Source organism: Mercenaria mercenaria, chromosome 15, assembly GCF_021730395.1.
Source record: "Mercenaria mercenaria strain notata chromosome 15, MADL_Memer_1, whole genome shotgun sequence".
Lineage (NCBI taxonomy): Eukaryota > Metazoa > Mollusca > Bivalvia > Venerida > Veneridae > Mercenaria > Mercenaria mercenaria.
Window position 1 is genome coordinate 45097828 of NC_069375.1, and position 18511 is coordinate 45116338.

The 18511-nt window shown below is 34.7% G+C and overlaps 1 protein-coding gene across 1 annotated transcript in view; it reads right to left on the reverse strand.

Annotated features, from left to right (window-relative positions):
- The window catches only part of LOC123562676 (NXPE family member 4-like), a 36093-nt gene extending 26713 nt beyond the window's left edge, over positions 1 to 9380 (reverse strand). Inside the window, exons 1-3 of the mRNA XM_053524220.1 lie at positions 9376 to 9380; positions 1211 to 1345; positions 407 to 552 (exon numbers count right to left, since the gene is read on the reverse strand). Of these exons, the coding sequence (XP_053380195.1) occupies positions 407 to 552; positions 1211 to 1345; positions 9376 to 9380 (286 nt within the window). The remainder of the gene's footprint in view (positions 1 to 406; positions 553 to 1210; positions 1346 to 9375) is intronic.
- Positions 9381 to 18511: the final 9131 nt, after the last annotated feature.

Consider the following 18511-nt stretch of genomic DNA (forward strand, 5'->3'; position numbering starts at 1 on the left):
GAATGTGAATATAATGTTGAAAACTTCATAATTATTATAGAATCCGTTGCAGTTTTTTGTTGTTGTTTAAAAGAGTAGTCCTCAGTTGCTAACACACACACAATACCAAGATTATAAAAAATAGATATGGGACTATTTTTTACACGTCCAGAATATTTGTGTGATGCGGTCACATAGAAATAGAAGGAAAACTCAAACGACGCGAGGTTGAAACTTGGTAGCTGAGTTAGAGCTATAGCAAGTTGCTAAAGCACTGGCTACAAAGAGTGCACATAAACCTTTACACGCCATCCGTTCTCCTTCCATGAATTTAAAAGGTAAAGTATCCTTACATTTGTTCTGGTCAAATTTCAAAATCATAAAAATCTTGGTGGTCCGTCAAAACACCAAACACGGGCATGTATACCTTTTAGTGTTAGTTTTGAGTGTTGTACAGAAGCGGTTTTATTTATATCTTGGCAAGGCTCGAATCTGAGCGCTTCTTCTTCTAGTATAATGTTGTAAAACCTGGGATCATGCGGGTCACATATACCATAGACCTTTGCCGCACAACTGGAAACAAAAAAACAAACAAATCCATAGAAATCTCAGAGACAGCTTTTTCTTTTATCCTGGTCATTAATGTAAACATGAAGACCTTAAAGTACGAGAAGATCGGACTTGTGATGAAAACAAGGTGGGGGCTGACCCCAAGTGTCTGTGTATAAATCTACTCAAGTTATTTGGAAAGGAAAAGCTTCAATAAGGTTATTTGTATGTAACAATTGGTAACTGCAAGAATGTTCTATATTTATTTTAGGCAAACAAGAACAAAAATAGAATGGGTTAAGGCGCAGCTAATTAATGCAACTACATCAACAAATCAATACTTTAAAGAAACTCATACATAAGCAAATGAAATACAACATGCAACCATACAATTAAATACAAATATATAACAAAATGAAGGCAAAACTGAAGATATAGCCTTCAATTTTTTACACGCAAATCTGACGTCATAAATATTCATGAAGGACCACTTTTCTTGGATTTATTGTCTGAGTGAATCCACGAAATTAAATGCATTTATTTTATATTTAAAATATGAATTCAAGAATTCATTTCCTCGCAAAATAGCCATTTTTATCCCAAGCCACAAAAGTTTGTGCCCACGACATAAAATGATTTCACATTAGCCATAAGGGCATAAAGTCAAGCGACAGAAACTTACCTCAGTGTTTGTTCTGTAGTATTTAGTTGTGACAATAATAATTGACTTGCAGTGCTTGTTATGGGTGTATCATTGAAGACGAAGAATAGAAAACTCACTAACAGTACCAAAAGAACCGCCAGTGTGTGTCCATAACTGAAACAAATGAAGATAACTAAAAACTAGAGATAGAATAAACATGTGGGCAAACATGGCCGCAAACCGCTGCTCTGACATTAAGAGTTTTAATCTGGTATATATGTCATGTATCATGAAAGGAAACAAGAAATGGTTCGTCCGAAACTAGTTAATGTAATCAATTTTAACTGCTTGGAAGGCCCTTTAAACAGGTCCATAAAACGAAGGTCCATAAAAGTGTGGTAAAAGTCAAGTTTAGTGAAGACATAGTATATACATCACAACTTGGATGAGAAGAAGTCGTTTAATGCTGATCTTTTTTATGACATGGCAACTCCTAGAAGGAGTAAACAAAATCAACTGAACAAATTTGAAAGAGGTTCATACAAAGATAATGCAGGCCAACTTTGATGAGGACACATAAAGTTAATCATTAGAAGAACTGGTTTAAAACATTTTATTTTCATAGTCCTGTTGGCCGCCAAATTGGGTCAAACAGAACCGTGCGAACAAATGTAGACTTGTCCATATAAGGATGATAAGAACAAGTTTGCTGTAGATTCATCAAGCATTTCTTCTCTGTAGACCCATCAAGCGTTAATTCTCTGTAGATTCATCAAGCGTTTCTTCTCTGTAGATTCAACAAGCGTTTCTTCCCTGTAGATTCCTCAAGCGTTCCTTCTCTGTAGATTCGTCAAGCGGTTTTTCTACATAGATTCATCAAGCGTTCCTTCTCTGTAGATTCAACAAGTGTTTCTTCTCTGTAGATTCATCAAGCATTTCTTCTCTGTAGATTCATCAAGTGGTTCTTCTCTGTAGATTCATTAAGTGTTTCTTCTCTGTAGATTCGTCAAGCGTTTTTTTCTATGTAGATTCATCAAGTGTTTCTTCTCTGTAGATTCATCAAGCGTTCCTTCTCTGTAGATTCCTCAAGTATTTCTTCTCTGTAGATTCATCAAGCGTTCCTTCTCTGTAGATTCCTCAAGTGTTCCTTCTCTGTAGATTCATCCAGCGTTCCTTCTCTGTAGATTCCGCAAGTGTTTCTTCTCTGTAGATTCATCAAGCATTTCTTCTCTGTAGATTCATCAAGCGTTCCTTCTCTGTAGAGTCATCAAGTGTTTCTTCTCTGTAGATTCATCAAGCGTTCCTTCTCTGTAGAGTCATCAAGCATTTCTTCTCTCTAGATTCATTAAGCGTTTCTGTAGATTTATCAAGCGATACATGAGAAGACGTAATTTATTGGAATTTTAGTCCTTGCAGACTCATTTGTCTTGTGTGAGAGTGCTTGGAATATTTCTCGTAAATAACTACATTGTTTGATTAAAATTTAAGTGTTAGTTATAAAGTACACACTTTCTGAATTAAATAGTAATCTATGTAATCCATAAAATCATTTTTTGTGAATAATAACACGTCTACGGTCAGCTGATGCAGCTGTAAAGAGACAGTTACTATCATCAGTCGAATTTAACGTAATTTAGTGCGAGGAAGCCCATGAAGCTAAATGAGTAAGGATATTCTTGTACTAACAGTGTTCCTTATCTTTGACAATTTCTATAGCATAGCAAATCCTTCATTATACGCGTTTTGATCCATTCTGCTGTCAGCCTTGTCAGTTTTGTCTAAACACAAATACTCATTTGTTGCAACTGTACCAGCATATCCATTTGATATTTTAACAAAGTTTTTATATTTACAGTTATATATGAACCATTTTGCCATTTTTTAACAGTTAATCAATAAGATAAATTGCATGACTGATCATAGCAAATCTGTCACCCGCACCATAATTTGCTCAATATGCTGATTCACTTTAATTACTTTCAAAATATTAATAAAATTTACAAAATGTTTGTAAGATCGTAAAACAAATTCACATACTAGGTCCAATAACTCTCACTTTTATTTTGAAAAAATTATTTAAACCTTTTTCAATAAATTAACACTTCTTTTAATATTTCTGAAACCTATTCATGCATTTGATTGAAACTTCTGGCATATCTTTGAGATTATTATGTTAGTTTACACATCAAGTTCAATAACACTGCCTTCTATTCTTACAATTTAATATATAATATGAAAATTACCTAGATGGCTCACATGGTGACCTGGGCAGGGTTGGAACCCAAAGAGTTTATAGTCAAGTAATTTCATTTTAACAACTCTCGGCCAAAGATGACAGGACAGTAAATTTTTCAAAAAAAAAAAAAAAAAAAAAAAAAAAAAAAAGAAAAAACACACAACACAATTAAAATGGATTTAAAATTGATATATGAGCCGTGCCATGAGAAAACCAACCTAGTGGGTTTGCGACCAGCATGGATCCAGATGCGCAGGCTGGTCAGGATCCATGCTGTTCGCTAACAGTTTCTCCAATTCCAATAGGCTTTAAAAGCGAACAGCATGGATCCTGACCAGACTGCGCGGATGCTGGTCGCAAACCCACTATGTTGGTTTTCCTATGGCACGGCTCATATTACACTATACTTATGAGCTATGTGATGATATGTCATTAGTAGAAACCTGGTTAAAAATAGGGTTCTATCAGTGTTGGTATGTCAGTTTCCTCTGTGGGGGTTGATGAAGACTTATTACACGCGAAAGTTGTCCCCTTTTTAGCTCGACTATTCGAAGAATAAGTAGAGCTATCCTACTCACCACGGCGTCGGCGTCACACCCTGGTAAAGTTTTTCGTACCAGTCCACATTTTGACAAAGTCTTTTGAGATAAAGCTTTGAAACTTTCAACACTTGTTTACCATCACCATGTCCAGTTATAGGCAAGAGTATATAACTCTGTCAAGCATTTTGACTGAATTATGGCCCCTTTTGACTTAGAAATCTTGGTTAAGTTTTTTGTACCAGTTCATATTTTGGCAAAGTCTTTTGAGATAAAGCTTTGAAACTTTCAACACTTGTTTACCATCACCATGTCCAGTTGTAGGCAAGAGTGCATAACTCCATCAAGCATTTTGGTTGAATTATTGCCCCTTTTTTACTTAGAAATCTTGGTTAAGTTTTTCGTACCAGTCTACATTTTGACAAAGTCTTTTGAGATAAAGCTTTGAAACTTTCAACACTTGTTTACCATCACCATATCCAGTTGTAGGCAAGAGTACATAACTCCATCAAGCATTTTGGCTGAATTATGGCCCCTTCTGACTTAGAAGTCTTGGTTAAGTTTTTCGTACCAGTTTATATTTTGTGTAAAGTGTTTGACATATGGCTTTGAACCTTTTATATCTTGTTCAGTATTATAGTCTCTATCAATAGGCAAGAGTACATAACTCTGTCATCTTTTTTGGCTGAATTATGGCCCTTTTTGAACTTGGAAATTGGTTCTGTTTTCGTATATGTTCATGTTTTGTCAAGATTATTTGACATATGGCTTTTAAACTTTAAACACTCGTTTATCATTATGATTTCCATCTGCAGGCAAGAGTACATAACTCTTGACAACTATTTTGGCTGAATTATGGCCCTTTTTGGACTTTGACATTTTTGTCAAAATATTTGAACTGTGGCTTTGAAACTGTTAACACTAGTATATCAACATGATTTCCATCTGTAGGCAAGTGTACATAACTCTGTCAACTATTTTGACTGAATTATGACCCTTTTTGGACTTGGAAATTAGTTAAACTTTTCATACAAGTCTGTGTTTGCCTAACATATAACTTAATAACATATTTGCCATCATGGTCACACATTGCCACTTGGTGCAAGACTAATCGAAATCCACAAATACAGGAAAATTTTTTGTTTAATCCATTTTTTTCTTTTGTCTGAAAATCTATGGAAATATTTTGACCCCATTCTTCAATCAATTCTTCGAATAGTCGAGCGCGCTGTCATCCGACAGCTCTTGTTTCGAAATTAGCAGAAAAATCTGTTAACTCAAGAAACATTATATTTTAAGAAAAAAATTCTATGACACACACTTGTATCTTATGTATCTGTTTATGTGCTTGTTTTCATAAAATTTAACTTTTTTTGTTTACCAGGCTTTTGAAAAGTCGGACGTTGCTGACCTTCTACTGCTTTTGTTGATACTCAAATTAATGTTTATCACACAGAAGAAAGAAAGACCCCATGTAACTAAATGTGCACTAGTACGAAATATCTGTCTTCTATTGAAAGATGTTCGTGAGAAATTCATGAATGGGGATGAAATATTTTACCATATCTACCAGTATATATTAATAAACTGGCCACAGTGACATACTAGTATGCTGCATTTTACATGTCATTACCTCATTTAAGGAGTTAATGTTGTTGTGTTTTTTTTGCGTTTAAGCGGGTATAAATCACATGGACGTCTTGCAAATCCATGAAGTGCGATTCGTGGATTTGCAAAAAAGTCCGAATGTTTTTATACCAGTATAAACGCATAAAAGGTAACATTTAATTCTTAATGAAATAACTTAGATAACACGTGTCCTTCAATGGAACAAATATCAGCTGAAGCACATCAAAATGAAAATTAATCTTCGTTTTTACATATGTCAATGTTTTTATGATGAAAAAAAAAATGTTTCGTCTGGGCCTGTTGGAAAAAAACAATAACATTAATACTGAAGCTTTTGCTCTGTATCAACAGCTTTCATTGATATGTATAATACCAGACAAAGAACAACTATGATAATAATCAATAGGTGATAAAAGATAAAACTGCAGTCAGTTTGTTGCAGTTCGCCATTCGAAAAGCAAACTGCAAAAGATTTTGCATTTTGAGATTCGCATTGCAAATGAATTTTTATTTTGCAGTTAGAGATAAGATATATCAAAAAGTCGATTCTATAATAATGAAACAACGACAAAACTATATTTGCGTAGTGGGTGCATTAGAAAGAGTTCCTGATTAGCTGTATACCATGCGTTTTTATGTACTATAAAGAGAACAGCTAACCGAGGTCGTGTCTGCACAACGAAATGGAAACCTGTTCTATTTGCAAACGTCGGACTTATATGAATTTGTTGATACTATCCAGGTGCCCGCTGAGGCCCGGAATAATGATCAGATGTGCACCTTGGGTATTCCTCTACCACCAAAAGCTGGAAATGTTCCATATGAGCTAAAATTATGTTAATAATATTAATTATTACTCTCCGTTAATTATTGTTATACATTATGTTAGACTCATACATGTACATATGTCAATGTTTTGATTTTTTGGTATTTATTGATTTATAAAAGATATGATCACAAACTATTAGATGACCCAATATTATTGCTTTTACAAGTGGTGAACAGATAAATCGCGTAGTAGACTGGGCTCAGGACCTTTCCGTCCCCAAAACCTTTAATCGATTTCTTTTTAATTCTGGCGTTCAATGTTACAACATGAGCAAATTTAGTAAATTCTACCTGTGGAACTATATAATTATATACATTCCGAAGATTTTCTAATTAGACAATATTTTGTAAACCTGGAATAATTAATTTCTTTTACTGTATGTATTAATCTATATTATAGATAAGACCGCCCGCTTAGCTCACTAGAGTGAGCGCAGGTCTACGGATCGCAGGGTCGTGAGTTCGATGCCCTGGCAAGGCGTATGTTCTCCGTGACGATTTGATTAAAGAATTTGTGTCTGAAATAATTCGTCCTCCACTTCTAATTCATACATGTGGCGAAGTTGGCAGTTACTTGCTGAGAACAGGTTAGTTCTGCTACAGAATCCAGGAACACTGATTAGTTAACTGCCCGCCGTTACACAACTAAAAAACTGTTGAAAAAGGCGTTAAACCTCAAAACAAAAAACAAACAGAAGCAAAAAGTTACAAGAAAGAGCAAGAGAAAAAAATACTTGCGTTAAAGGTTTCGTCATCTGTTAAATCCAAATCAAAACTTTTAATGTAACAAAGCAACCGACAAAGCAGGAATATTGTCAAACAATGTAATAATAAGGGGAAGAAACACTGTGTTGAAAGTTTTGTGACAGCTGTGTAATTAATGAAGTAGATCATCAATACTGATTTTTGCCATAGACCGGTTATTATATACAGTCCATAAAATAAACAAACGTGTTTGAAAACATGGACGGATCCAAACGGAAGAGGAAGAAGCATTTTATAGAAATATTCCGATGGCAAAATACAATACATATCCGTAGCCCTGACCAACCTATAAACTGGGCAAGTCTATTTTATAAGTACATCAACACGGCTGACCCATTTAACCCTTAGCCTGCTGCAGGCGAATTTAACAGCCTTTGCAAACAGCTTGGAACCAGATCAATCGGCGTCTGATCAGGTTCCAAGCTGTTTGCTACTCTGACAATATTTCTTCCAATTTTGGAGCAAATTGAATGAACTTTACAATTTTAGCAGTCGACATTTCCAGCAGACAACAATTTATCTAGCATGCTAAAGGTTAAACGAGCTGTAACATTATGTTAGAAAAGCAGCTAGTTTATTTGTTTATTTCAGTCTCATCATTGTACAAACAAATATAAAGGTCATAAAAAAGTACAATGCCATTCATGATATTGAATTACGAGACTATTAAGTAAATCATTAAAATACTCTTATCACACATCCTGAAATTTCAACATATCTTGAAATATCTAGCCTGACTGTGTTACATGTTAGCTAAAATATAAACAAGAACTGTCGGTTGACAGCAACACTCGACCATTCAACCGTGAGTATTGTCAAATGAATGAATTGGCATAATTTTGTAAAATTGCAAAACAGGATTTTGGAAGCTGTATAATGCATATCAACTCATGACAACTGACAATTGTGTGAAGACTCAATCAATTCCCATCAGTGGGCGCTGCCAAAACTTAACCAAAAACATCTAAGTCGAAAAAAGGGGCATAAACCTGTAAAAAAATTTTTAAAGCCAAGTAGAGTTATGGAACCTGTGCACTGCATGTCAGATCATCATACTGATCAAGTGTGTGAAGTTTCAGTCCAATTCTCTCCCATCAGTGGGCACTAAGGAAAAAAAGAGAAAAAGTTATGTAGTTATGGAACTTGTGCAATGTAAGCCATCAAAGACCTAACGAATCAGAACGCCGACACCGACGCATGGGTGAGTCCAATAGCTCTATCTAATCTTTGAATAGTCAAGCTGAAAAAATTATTAACCTGTTTAAAAAAAAAGAAACAATATATCTAAAACAGCTATGCATCTTCTTTCTATACAAGTTTAGATTTGTTTGGAATACTCGAGACGTACATGTAACTAAAACGTTTATGCTATTAGTCTGAATTCGAAGTCATTGCATGAAAATTCACTCCAGCAAGTCAAGAAACCGATGAATGACACGTCAAATTGATTTGTAATCCAATATTCCATGTTGTTTTCTGTATGCATACTCCATAAATATATGTAAATAAGATGTTTCATATCTGTTGCGTTTTTGAATGAAAATAATTTTTATCTAGTCGCTGAAAAAACATTCACTGTATGCCGACTTGCCAATATCGATATTTGATCTGAACGCGTATTTGCGTGTGACACTGTATTCCATTTTGCGACTACAGTAGGCGATTTATGTCCTTTAAAGGTGTAAATGAAATAAAAATGCATACAAAATTGTCTCTATTGATCAGTCGTCATGTATATACTGTCATTTAATGTCGAATCCCTTGTGCTATGCTTGTACTAATCCATTGGGGTGGGGTTGGAGGGTCTGTGACTCGCTATCCTACTTAATTATATAATAAATTGAATGCTTCATCGCTTACATGCAAGTATTCCGTGTTGGTTTTACACACATATACCATCACAAAATACAGAATTAGAAACTGAAAGTATACATAGGGTCCCTACTATGTCATGCAAGAAATTAACCGTCGATTCCCTATGGATATCACACAATGAAATGTTACCTGACGATTTCAAAATATCGATGAGATGAGACAGGAGGGGACTAAAGGTTGAACCCCGTCTGCCAACGAAATGATTCTCTGATTTTTTAAAAACTTTTGCACCCGCAAGTATCCTGCGAATGGACGTATAAGAAAATAGAAAACGATAACGAAAACATTATCGGAAAAGTCGTTTAAGTCTTTATTAGTAATTCAGGGATTACCTCATGGTAAATCAGTCAACAAGATTCAAAAGTAGTACACTTTTTTTTTCACGAATAATGGTTTCACTACCCGATTACCCTTTTCTCAATAATAACATAAACATGTTATCGTTACAAATACCGTGCGCGATAGTAAAGCCGTCGTGTTTACTACCTGTCAATATTTAACCGTTATTTCTAATGTTTTAAAGACCCACCACGACTTAGTGACCTACCTTTTTCGCCCACAAAAACTTCATGAAAATCATTCTTATAATACAGGTAAAATACAGTTATACTACAAGTTTTCAGGTGGACAATTTAGGCCCTTCCTGAATAAATGTGTTTTCACAACTTTACCTGCAAACTTATTCAGTCAATCTCTTTTCAGCATAGCTTTAAGAATATAGATTTATAACTGTCTTACACTGTAGAAACAAAATGTAATTGAAACTTTACTAAATACACTGATTTATTGTACATATTACTTCATTAATTCATTAAAATATTAAGACATTAAACACATAGTCTTGGCTAATTAAAATATCACTGTCAATTTGAAACTAAATTCTTGTATATCTCATCTTTTTTATGCAAATCATGTATAATTACCATTATGGAAATACAAAAGAATAGTTATTTTGTGGTGCCCCTTTAAACAATTTACATTTGATAGTGATAACGCTTGCACACGCCGGGAATTTGACATTGCGGATTTAGTCGTTTTCATTGAACAATATACGGACTGAAATAAAAGTAATCTAACCATTTTCAGATGTACCAGAAGCAACCTCATTCCAGTCTGAATTTACAAATCATTCACTCATTCAGGAAAGGCCTATTATAGACGCAACTGTTAGTCAAGACGCATCATGATCTGAAAGAAGCAGGGGAATGAACAGTTTATCTAGTAACTATGCTACAATTACATTGATTATTAGTTACCGTTCGTTATAATCCCTAGTTTGGAGATAAGGCAACTGTTTGGCTGTTTCTGGAGACGTTTCTGAAACTGACCAATGGCAAAGTAGCAGTCTTAGACTGGTCTCAGAACTATGCTTTATAGCCTCGGAATCTGGTTTTGCTGGAAAAAAGATTTTCATCTGATATTTCAGTTATTTTTGCCCACACATTGGTCAAACTAGATATCACGTATACTAGCGTGTAGAAATAACTTGTAGAGGATGAATTCTGCGTCCGTGAGAAGTTGCTGATTGTCTGTCTACCTGTCTGTTTGTATGTAAAGCATCACTGAACGTGTTTAGCAGGAATCGTTGCTATATAAATTTGGTATTAATATGATAATATTCAAAAGTATCTTCACAACTACTTAACGTTGAATAGATGGAGAGTATGTGTTTGTGAATCCCCTTTCATATTTAAATAGTCGCGTATGTTCTTTAGAATTTTTAAGAAGGTCCTATTTATTATCCCCCGCCGATGAAATCGGGAGGTGGGTATTGAAATGGCGTTGTCCGTCCGTCACGTACGTCCGCAGCCATTTCCCAGTAACTAGCGGGTAGAATTTCATGAAACTTAAAATAAACATGAACCAACAAACTGTGATGATGCCCGTCAGGTTTTGTTTTGATTGGTCAATTTCCCTTAGAGTTATTGCCCTTGATTTAATGGAAAAATGCCCAAAAGTGTCCGTCCGCAGCCATTTCTCAGTAACTATAAGGTAGAATTTCATAAAACTTGAAATAAACATGCATCAACAAACTGCGATGATGCCCGTCAAGTTTATTTTTTGATTGGTCAATTTCCCTTAGAGTTATTGCCCTTGATTTAATGAAAAATCCACGTTTGCAGCCATTTCTCAGTAACAAGCTGGTAGAATTTCATGAACTTGAAAAAAATATGAACCAATATACTTCGATGATGCCTGTCATTTTTTTTAATTGGCCAATCTTCCTTAGAGTTATTGCCCTTTAATTGTTTAAAAATCTACAGATTGTACATAAAAAACCAACCAATTGGTAGAATTACATTAAACTTCTTTCATTCTTTTCCATGAACATTTATTATAAACATGTGAAGTTGTGAACCCACACCTGGTCACAACCTTGCCTTGGTCACACCCTCAAGGGCATGGTCGCGCACATTGAGGGTCAGGTGCTCAGCCCTAGACGGGGAGATAACATGAAAACAAAATATTACAAGAAAATCAAATAGAATATGAATTATACTTAACCATATATAAATGAACAAATACATGTTTTTAATCAAAACAGATTATATTAAAAAGCAAAGAACATTATTAATTTAAATCGAAATATTTATCACATTAAAACTAAAACATTAAGCATTGTTTAAAATAAATACATGTTTAAAAAAGCAAGATTTACTGAAGATTACCTTTTAGCCACGATGTGTACCCCTCGGCGTCCACTAAGTAAATGACCATGTATCTGTTTTAACAAGAGGTCATTCAAATTAGCTCATAGTCTAATTTTAGAATGAGCTTTCGACGTTGGTGCAATTATTTTTAGGGTATTGTATGCTCATAGCGGTGGTCATAAATCGAACAAGTCTTTGATAGTTGATTTTTGGTATTCGTGCGTAAATTTATACCGGATGAAAAAGTCATTAAATTCTCCATTTGGCACTCAGGCGTGAAAGTGCACTTCCTGCATCTCTGAGTCCATGTGGCAAACTCATTATCTTTCCGGAATAGCGCTGAAGCGTGATAGTGCACTTTCTGCCTTTCTGAATACATGTGGAAAACTCATTAAGTTTCCTGACTTGAAATTCACGCGTGACAATGCATTCGATGCCTATCGGAGCAAGTATGGAAAACTCGTTATCTTTCACCGACTTAGAACTCGGATGTTAGTGCCTTGTTACAACCACATTTGTAATAAAAAACAGATTTGTAATAATTATAACAATTCTCGTTTTTATTACAAAAGTGGTTGCAAAGGTTCAACCACATTTGTAATAACCAGATTTGTAATAAAAATCGCAAACTTTTTTTTTCGGGAGATGTGTTTTCCCACGTGATATTCAAGCTTATGCATGCTTTATTGAGCACGTGCAGGTCGAATTGAACTGTCCTGGGTCATTTAAGACTCCAAAAGTTTTACCCGAAATCCTTGTTCATGGACATATTTTACTTTAGAAAATTATTACATTTCTCGTTTTTATTACAAAAGTGGTTGCAAAGGTTCAACCACATTTGTAATAACCAGATTTGTAATAAAAATCGCAAACACTTTTTGTCGGGAGATGTGTTTTCCCACGTGATATTCAAGCTTAGGCATGCGTTATTAGGCACGTGCAGGTGGAATTAAACTGTCCTTGGTCATTTAAGACTCCAATTGTTTTACCTGAAATCCTTGTTCATGGATATCTTTTACTTTAAAAAGTTATTACATTTCTCGTTTATATTACAAAAGTGGTTGCAAAGGTTCAACCACATTTGTAATAACCAGATTTGTAATAAATATCGTAAACACATTTTTTCGGGAGATCTGTTTTCCCACGTGATATTCAAGCCTAGGCATGCGTTATTAAGCACGTGCAGGTCGAATTAAACTGTCATGGGTCATTTAAGACTCCAAATGTTTTACCCAAAATCCTTGTTCATGGACATATTTTACTTTAGAAAATTATTACATTTCTCGTTTTTATTACAAAAGTGGTTGCAAAGGTTCAACCACATTTGTAATAACCAGATTTGTTATAAAAATCTCAAACTCATTTTTTCGGGAGATGTGTTTTCCCACGTGATATTCAAGCTTATGCGTGCGTTATTAAGAACGTGCAGGTCGAATTGAACTGTCCTGGGTCATTTCACACTCCAAAAATTTTTACCTGAAATACTTGTTCATGGACATATTTTACTTTAGAAAATTATTACATTTCTCGTTTTTATTACAAAAGTGGTTGCAAAGGTTTAATCACATTTGTAATAACCAGAATTGTAATAAAAAACGCAAACTTTTTTTTTCGGTGGATGTGTTTTCCCACGTGATATTCAAACTTAGGCATACGTTATTAGGCACGTGCAGGTCGAATTAAACTGTCCTGGGTCATTTAAGACTCCAATTGTTTTACCCGAAATCCTTGTTCATGGATATTTTACTTTAAAAAGTTATTACATTTCTCGTTTTTATTACGAAAGTGGCTGCAAAGGTTCAACCACATTTGTAATAACCAGATTTGTAATAAAAATCGCAAACACTTTTTTTCGGGAGATGTGTTTTCCCACGTGATATTCAAGCTTAGGCATGCATTATTAGGCACGTGCAGGTCGAATTAAACTGTCCTGGGTCATTTAAGACTCCAATTGTTTTACCCGAAATCCTTGTTCATGAATATATTTTACTTTAAAAAGTTATTACATTTCTCGCTTTTATTACAAAAGTGGCTGCAAAGGTTCAACCACATTTGTAATAACCAGATTTGTAATAAAAATCGCAAACACTTTTTTTCGGGAGATGTGTTTTCCCACGTGATATTCAAGCTTAGGAATGCGTTATTAGGCACGTGCAGGTCGAATTAAACTGTCCTGTGTCATTTAAGACTCCAATTGTTTTACCCAAAATCCTTGTTCATGGATATATTTTACTTTAAAAAGTTATTACATTTCTCGTTTTTATTACAAAAGTGGTTGCAAAGGTTCAACCACATTTGTAATAACCAGATTTGTAATAAAAATCGCAAACACTTTTTTTCGGGAGATGTGTTTTCCCACGTGATATTCAAGCTTAGGCATGCGTTATTAGGCACGTGCAGGTCGAATTAAACTGTCCTTGGTCATTTAAGACTCCAATTGTTTTACCCGAAATCCTTGTTCATGGACATATTTTACTTTAAAAAATTATTACATTTCTCGTTTTTATTACAAAGGTGGTTGCAAGGGTTCAACCACATTTGTAATAACCAGATTTGTAATAAAAATCGCAAACACTTTTCTTCGGGAGATGTGTTTTCCCACGTGATATTCAACCTTAGGCATGCTTTATTAAGCACGTGCAGGTCGAATTAAACTGTCATGGGTCATTTAAGACTCCAATTGTTTTACCCGAAATCCTTTTTCATGGACATATTTTACTTTAGAAAATTATTACATTTCTCGTTTTTATTACAAAAGTGGTTGCAAAGGTTCAACCACATTTGTAATAACCAGATTTGTAATAAAAATCGCAAATTGTTTTTTGAGAGATGTGTTTTCCCACGTGATTTTCAAGCTAATGCATGCGTTATTAAGCACGTGCAGGTCGAATTAAACTGTCCTGTGTCATTTAAGACTCCAATTGTTTTACCCGAAATCCTTTTTCATGGACATATTTTACTTTAGAAAATTATTACATTTCTCGTTTTTATTACAAAAGTGGTTGCAAAGGTTCAACCACATTTGTAATAACCAGATTTGTAATAAAAATCGCAAATTGTTTTTTGAGAGATGTGTTTTCCCACGTGATTTTCAAGCTAATGCATGCGTTATTAAGCACGTGCAGGTCGAATTAAACTGTCCTGTGTCATTTAAGACTCCAAATGTTTTACCTGAAATCCTTGTTCATGGATATATTGTACTTTAAAAAAGTATTACATTTCTCGTCGGTTACTAGCATAAAGATACTGTTGTACTGATTTTAATATCATTGACATTTTTATCATCATTATAAACATTATCATAATAATAATAGTAATAATAATAATCCTCATCATCTTGGGCTGGTCCGTTCTAGGATCAATGGTAAGATTAATTGCCCTAAACTGTATTACCTAAATACTGTTGAAAGCAGGCTCTCTGAATCCAACAAACAAATATAATATTCATCAAAACCATTATACAGATTGCCAAAATTCGAGACGTTTGCAGTAATAGGTGTAATATGACCACTACAGATTGTCAATAAATGGTGGTTATTTGTACCAAAGTATTTGGAAATCTGACTATGCATGGGCAAGTTATACCAAGGACAAAAACGGATCGGGTCCTCCTAGACTTAAGGTTGACAATAAAATCTGTAAAAAGATCCTTTGGGAGCAAGGAATGCAACCAAGAAGAATAATAGCAGACTCGGTTTGATTGAGTCTGTTCATGAGAGGTAATGAAATGTGCAACACCTCTCACGCCCCCTAGCACCGGCTTAAGCGGAACTCTATTACACATATGTTGAATTGACTCCATGATCCCAAAGGACCAGAAAATATAACAACGAGCTGTTTCAAGTTGGTTGACAGACAGGAAGTTGCTATGTCATGGTACAAATTATGTACTACTTGTCAACCTTAAGTCTAGGACGGCCCGATCTTGTGCTGCGAAATAATGTCTATGAGATTCTAAGAAAATACACCTTATTTTCTAATTACCCTCACCTCATCGAGCCCGCCTATGAGTTAACAGGCCTTCTTTTATCATAATCCCGCCGTGAAACAGCGGAGTTTGTGTGTTCGTGCAGTTATATATACATGTATAAGTTTTTGTCCTTGGTATAACTTGCCCATGCATAGTCAGAAATTTCAAATTATTTGGTACAAATAACCAGCATGAATAAAAGGTGTGTTGCGATCATGATCCTTGTTGCTATCTCCAAGATCAAGGTCACAGCTTTGAACTTAGATTTGTTTTGTTATTTTGTGTAATATATAATGTTTGTGCCCGAATCATAACTCGCTTTAGTCAGATTTCCAAATACTTTGATATAAATAACCACCATTTATTGACAATCTGTAGTGGTCATATTACACCTATTACTGCAAACGTCTCGAATTTTGGCAATCTGTATAATGGTTTTTAATGAATATTATATTTGTTTGTTGGATTCAGAGAGCCTGCTTTTCAACAGTATTTAGTTTATACAGTTTTAGGGCCAATTTTAATAATTCTACAATTGATCCTAAGACGGACCAGCCCAAGATGAATGAGGATTATTATTATTACCATTATTATTATGATAATGTTGTATAATGATGATAAAAATGTCATGATTTAAAATCATACAACAGTATCTTTATCTAGCTAGTAACCGGCGAGAAATGTAATACTTTTTTAAAGTACAATATATCCATGAACAAGGATTTCGGGTAAAACAATTGGAGTCTTAAATGACCCGGGACAGTCTAATTCGACCTGCACGTGCTTAATAACGCATGCATAAGCTTGAATATCACGTGGGAAACATATCTCCCGAAAACAAGTGTTTGCGATTTTTATTACAAATCTGGTTATTACAAATGTGGTTGAACCTTTGCAACCACTATTGTAATAAAAACGAGAAATGTAATAATTTTTTAAAGTAAAATATGTCCATGAACAAGGATTTCAGGTAAAACATTTGGAGTCCTAAATGACCCGCCACAGTCTAATTCGACTTGCACGTGCTTAATAACGCAAACATAAGCTTGAATATCACATTGGAAAACAGATCTCCCGAAAAAAAGTGCTTGCGATATTTATTACAAATCTGGTTATTACAAATGTGATTGAACCTTTGCAACCACTTTTGTAATAAAAACGAGAAATGTAATAATTTTTTAAAGTAAAATATGTCCATGAACAAGGATTTCAGGTAAAACAATTGGAGTCTTAAATGACCCGGGACAGTCTAATTCGACCTGCACGTGCTTAATAACGCATGCATAAGCTTGAATATCACGTGGGAAAACACATCTCCCGGAAAAAAGTGTTTGCGATTTTTATTACAAATCTGGTTATTACAAATGTGGTTGAACCTTTGCAACCACTTTTGTAATAAAAACGAGAAATGAAATAACTTTTTAAAGTAAAATATATCCATGAACAAGGATTTCTGGTAAAACAATTGGGAGTCTTAAATGACCCAGGACAGTTCAATTCGACCTGCACGTGCTTAATAACGCATGCATAAGCTTGAATATCACGTGGGAAAACACATCTCTCAAAAAAAAGTTTGCGATTTTTATTATAAATCTGGTTATTACAAATGTGGTTGAACCTTTGCAACCACTTCTGTAATAAAAACGAGAATTGTTATAATTATTACAAATCTGGTTTTTATTACAATTGTGGTTGTAGTGCCTCTTTCATACCATCAATAATATGATGTTGAATAAAAAAGTTTGATTATTTTCTAAAATATTTGCCAACATTTTCAATGACTATCTAGAGTTTTAGAACCGGTAAGCTACTTTTTGAAAAAGTTGCTAAAAATTATCAAAATTAAGACGTTTTAGGGTCCATTTTTACATTTTGGGTATCTGACATTTCGTTTAAAACATGTTATTAAGTAAAATATTTCATGAAATTTGAAAGCGCTATTTCTTGATGCGTACGTGGCGCTAAATATCACGTTGACATGACGTCAACATAATATCGTTGTGATGATTAAAGCATTGTTAGTCATATTAGAATAGAATATACAAACGGCAAAATCCTTTTGAATAAGAACTCACAGATCACTCGCATGAATTGGCTAAAAGCAGAAGAAACAAAATATTTTCACGGGCCACCTAAATTTAGTCCTTGAATGAATTGCCCTATTTTCGATTCCGGGTAAATTTACGTGATATTTTCGGATTAGCTTTGCGACGTCAGTGACGTCATTAGTATCAAAACAAAGGAAGTCGAATGAATGTGAAGTCATGTAACCCTTACGAACGTAAAACTTAAACTAATCGTGAAAGATGGAGAGAGTTATATCTGGATACAACAGAGCAGTTACTGCTAAAATGTGGGAAAAGATTTTATTCAGCGCTGCATTTGCATTAATTATATCCGGTTCATTGTGGAAAAAATGGGAGACGTTTTGCGACACATTCACGCTGTTATTCGTGTACACCGTTTGGTGTACTTGTTGTTTACCGGTCTTGTGGAAGAAACTCAACATGGCACTAATTCGTGACATCATTGTTGTTTTGTCACAAGTGTTCTTCGCAGACGTCTTGGTTTTTGGAGGATATCGGACATTACGGAGATATCTTGGTGGTGTTGACGTGACGTACGAGGCTGCAGAACACCGTGGTTATATCTTCCTGATGAACTGTTTACGCCTGATTGTCGTGTGCTATTGCATTACAAGTTCAATCCCTGCATTCTTCAAACAGACGAAAGGAAGAAAAGGACGCAAGAAATGGAAAACATATTGAACCCAATTTTTGGACTATCGATAACGTGAAAACACGGTGATCCGCAGACAGAAACAAGCAACCTTTGATGTTTTCATAA